Here is a 3,200-nt window from a genome sequence, read left to right on the forward strand (position 1 = left end):
TAGCTCATTAGCTGTTTTGGATAAAGGTAACTAGGCATTGCTAACTTTTGAATTCAGATTAAAGGGGGTTTTGTCATGTAACCTGTAGAAGTCTTGGGTGCTGTGTTTAATCAGTTCTCTATCCTGAGTGAATCATGAAGACAAAATTAGCTCTCTAGCCATTAGCACAATAAAAGACTAATATTAATAATAAGTAACGTTTCTATTATGTATAAAAGATGTTTCTATTCTTGATATGTTAACATTTCTGCCAGTAGCAGTAATGTTAGCATTGTAGCTTTGGAGCTAGCTAATGCTAACTTCTGAAACTAGAACACTGTAAAATAATATTTCAGTTCATATTCTGATTGAGTAGGACATCAACTAGTGCTTCATGACTCTATCCTTCGTGGCTAAATGGCAAAATAGAAAAATTTGCATTTATTTATCAAGTTAGATGTAGTTCAACATCAAATCCGTATGTTTCAATGAATGTGGTTCTGCTTTCTTACATTGTTTGTTAGTCTTGGTAGCGTTGAGAGGGAATGAGGGCAACATTTATTGTTGTATAGCACCACATGCTGTTTTTCTTGGGCGATGCATACACATTTCAACAAATGCGATCAGTCAGTCAGTCGGTTAGTCAGTGACTCAGTAAAAGACCTCAGCTCCTGCAGGATGACCCACCAGGCAGTCCAGCAAGAAAGAAAACATGTTAATTTGTTAGAACATAATTTTTATTTTACATACTTGAGTTTGTTTAAATGTTGACTCTTTCTGACTTTCAGTAGTTGAGTGTGTATATGTTGTCTGTTGCAGGGTCCCTGCTACATAAACTTTGACCGTTTCCCTTTTGATAAGACCCAGGCGGAGGAGGAGTTCTCCGGGTGGGATCGAGATTTCTGAGCCGGGGGACTTCCTCAGGCTTACTTACTTTCCAGAACTTTCTAAAACCGTTATATTGCTGTGCCTGATTATGAGACATGGCGGTTAATTGAAGACAACACTACACTGTCTGAGTGTAGAGGCTAGTGTTACACCTTTTTCATAAAGGTTCTTGGTAATAGTAATGGCGCCCTCTGCTGGAGGCCTTTTATTGGATGTTGTATGGTAATGTTCTAAGCCAGGAAGGACCTAGTCCTGGTCCTGGAACTCTACCATCTTGGAGAACTGATATCCATCACACTGGCTGCTCTCGAAGGTCTTCATTACCCACATTAGGTGTGTTAGATTAGGATTTGAGGCTGGCAGATCTCCAGCACCAGGACTGGGCACCCTTGTTCTAAAGCAGTAATATTTTTTTTTATATTTTTGATTGTTTAAACTTTATCTGAATAGAAAAGCTGATGTGTACAGATGTGTGATGAATGTTCTTTTGCACAGAAAGGCACATTTGTGTTAATGTACACCTGGATGAAGACAAAGTGTACCACATGCCATGCAGCTGCATCATTTAGAGGAATACTCCAGCATTGGTCAGCCTAATCTCTACTGAATTATACTGTTGACGACCACAGACAGTAATTTTGTTGTGTTTTTGTGCACTTAAAAACAACCTGAAAACCTATTAATTCAAAACATACTGCCAGTTTCATCCTAACACCTGTACTTTGCTCTAGTTTCAAATTCATGCTATATACAGCACTGTGCAAAAGTCAGACCACCCTACATTTATTCCGTTTCCAAACAAAACAGCCGTTAAGTACAAACTGTTTATGTTTCAGTAGATATTTCTGATGAGATTATATATAAGATAATCTATTTGCATAATGAAGGAGAAAGTCGGGCAAAAATAAGTAAAAAACGGAAGTTTCCAAAATTAGAGTATAAAAAATTAAAAGCTACAGAGAAAGTTGAACTCCTAACAACCACCTGGAAGACCTGGTAAACACCAAAACTGCCCCCATCAGATAAACAGCACTTAAAGCTTTCATCTTTGAGAGAGAGGAGAAAATCAAGCTGCTTCAGATCTGAAAACATCCACAGGTGTTTCTGTCCATCCTTCCACTGTGAGAAGACGACTCAGCGCTGTGGGTCTGAAAGGATGTGTAGCTGTTCAAGAAGAACCTCACTGAGAAAAGGAGATGGACACATCAAACAAAGAAGCTGAACAATGGACTGACCGCCCCAGAGTCCAGACCTCAACACCACTGAATGTGTTTGTTTACTTCAGGAAATGATCAACCAGCTTTTAAGACTGAACTTTGAGGTGTGTCTGCAGATTCTTTGAGGAACTGAAAGTGAGTCTCCTGAAAAGAATGGAAGCTGTAATAAAGATGAAGAGTGACTCACTAAAGTACGGAAGTCCACAGACGCTATGAGGTAGTTATAATTTTCTGGATTGTTATCTTGAGATGACGAGTTAATTATTTTTTTTATCTCAAGAAAACAAAGTTGTTGTCTTGAGATAACAAGTTAACTATCTTGTAATCTCAAGATAACAGTTGTTAACTTGAGATCACAATATAATTAACTTGTTATCTCAAGATTACAATCCAGAAAATTATAACTACAGGTCACGGCCTCTCTGGACTTCCGTACTAAAGATTGAAATTTTTGATATTATAATTAGTTGAAGCTATTTTTTCTGCTTTTTCCCCTGACACTAAAAATAAATATGTATAAATATACTTAAAGTCCGTTTTCACTGGAAATTCATTTGTTTGTGGAGTTCAGCAACAGCCCATTGGCTTCCATTGTGAGTTTCATGCCAGTATGTATGCTGTTCTTTAACAAACACGATGCAATGTTTTGAAATGATTGTCTGTGATAATCAGTAGTTCATTATAAATGTGGCAGATAGACATTGTGTTCAAAAATACTAAAATAGAATATTCCTTTAAATCACAGCCTGAATTGAGACCACAACTTGGCACAAAGTTGCACTTTGAAATTGTATTGATAAACAGATCTGGAGCTGCTTGTATCGCATATCTGGACTTTATAGTTAGGAAACTTTAATAAGATTAAAAGATAAAAATAACCAAATCACCAGTCGCTTAATAAAATCTGAGTAGAAACTGATCCCTGATTTTACACCCATGACCTCATATCTACCATCTGTAACAGATGCAGTAATGAATGACTTGCAGATTTGTTGCTTTACTTCATTTAAAATGGATTTTCCTTCACATACTTTCAATATTCAGCTGCTTCTCATTAGGAGTCTTGCCAAAGAAGGCTGTAAGGCGCATTTGGGTGCTGGTGGACAGAATGTGAGT

At 37.3% G+C, this 3,200-nt stretch overlaps 1 protein-coding gene across 4 annotated transcripts in view; it reads left to right on the forward strand.

Annotated features, from left to right (window-relative positions):
- Nucleotides 1-1,495, forward strand: part of prkg3 (protein kinase cGMP-dependent 3) — a 25,820-nt gene extending 24,325 nt beyond the window's left edge. For all 4 annotated transcript variants that reach the window (XM_036560419.1, XM_036560417.1, XM_036560420.1 and 1 more), the window contains exon 23: nucleotides 799-1,495. In XM_036560419.1, coding sequence (XP_036416312.1) covers nucleotides 799-885 — 87 coding nt within the window. In that variant the 3' untranslated portion in view covers nucleotides 886-1,495. The remainder of the gene's footprint in view (nucleotides 1-798) is intronic.
- The last annotated feature ends 1,705 nt before the right edge of the window (nucleotides 1,496-3,200 follow it).

Source organism: Colossoma macropomum, unplaced genomic scaffold (genome assembly GCF_904425465.1).
Source record: "Colossoma macropomum unplaced genomic scaffold, Colossoma_macropomum, whole genome shotgun sequence".
In the NCBI taxonomy this organism is placed as follows: domain Eukaryota; kingdom Metazoa; phylum Chordata; class Actinopteri; order Characiformes; family Serrasalmidae; genus Colossoma; species Colossoma macropomum.